At 69.8% G+C, this 391-nt stretch overlaps 1 protein-coding gene across 1 annotated transcript in view; it reads right to left on the minus strand.

Moving 5' to 3' along the window:
* Nucleotides 1-391, minus strand: part of ITPRIPL2 (inositol 1,4,5-trisphosphate receptor interacting protein-like 2) — an 8,442-nt gene that overhangs the window by 6,977 nt on the left and 1,074 nt on the right. Inside the window, exon 2 of the mRNA XM_010837408.1 lies at nucleotides 5-389. Coding sequence (XP_010835710.1) covers nucleotides 5-389 — 385 coding nt within the window. The remainder of the gene's footprint in view (nucleotides 1-4; nucleotides 390-391) is intronic.

The raw sequence follows: 391 nt of genomic DNA on the forward strand, positions 1-391 counted from the left end.
GGACAGCACCCGCGCCGCTGCGAGTCCCCGAACCTGCCGGTCGAAAGCCGCCAGGAGGTCAACTGGGGCAGCTTCACGCAGTACCTTGGGTAGCGGGCCCACCTCGGTGGCCGCCCCTCCAGGGCCCAGGACGCAGTGGAAGAGCGTCCGGCGTCGCAGCAGGCAGTCCCTGAGGAACTGCACTAATTCCTCCAGGCGGTCGCCCAGGTGCGCCTCGTCCCAGCCTGGTGCCGGAGCCCCCTCGCGCTGCAGCACCGCCAGCAGCGCCGACTTGAGCACGTATGAGGAGAGGATGCGTCCCCACTGCGCGGCGGCCGTCGGGTCCAGCCCGCGGGCGCCCAGGTCTCGCAGAGCTTTAAGCAACTGCAGGCACTTGAGGTAGCAGGCACCT

Source organism: Bison bison, unplaced genomic scaffold (genome assembly GCF_000754665.1).
Source record: "Bison bison bison isolate TAMUID 2011002044 unplaced genomic scaffold, Bison_UMD1.0 scf7180017864072, whole genome shotgun sequence".
NCBI lineage: Eukaryota > Metazoa > Chordata > Mammalia > Artiodactyla > Bovidae > Bison > Bison bison.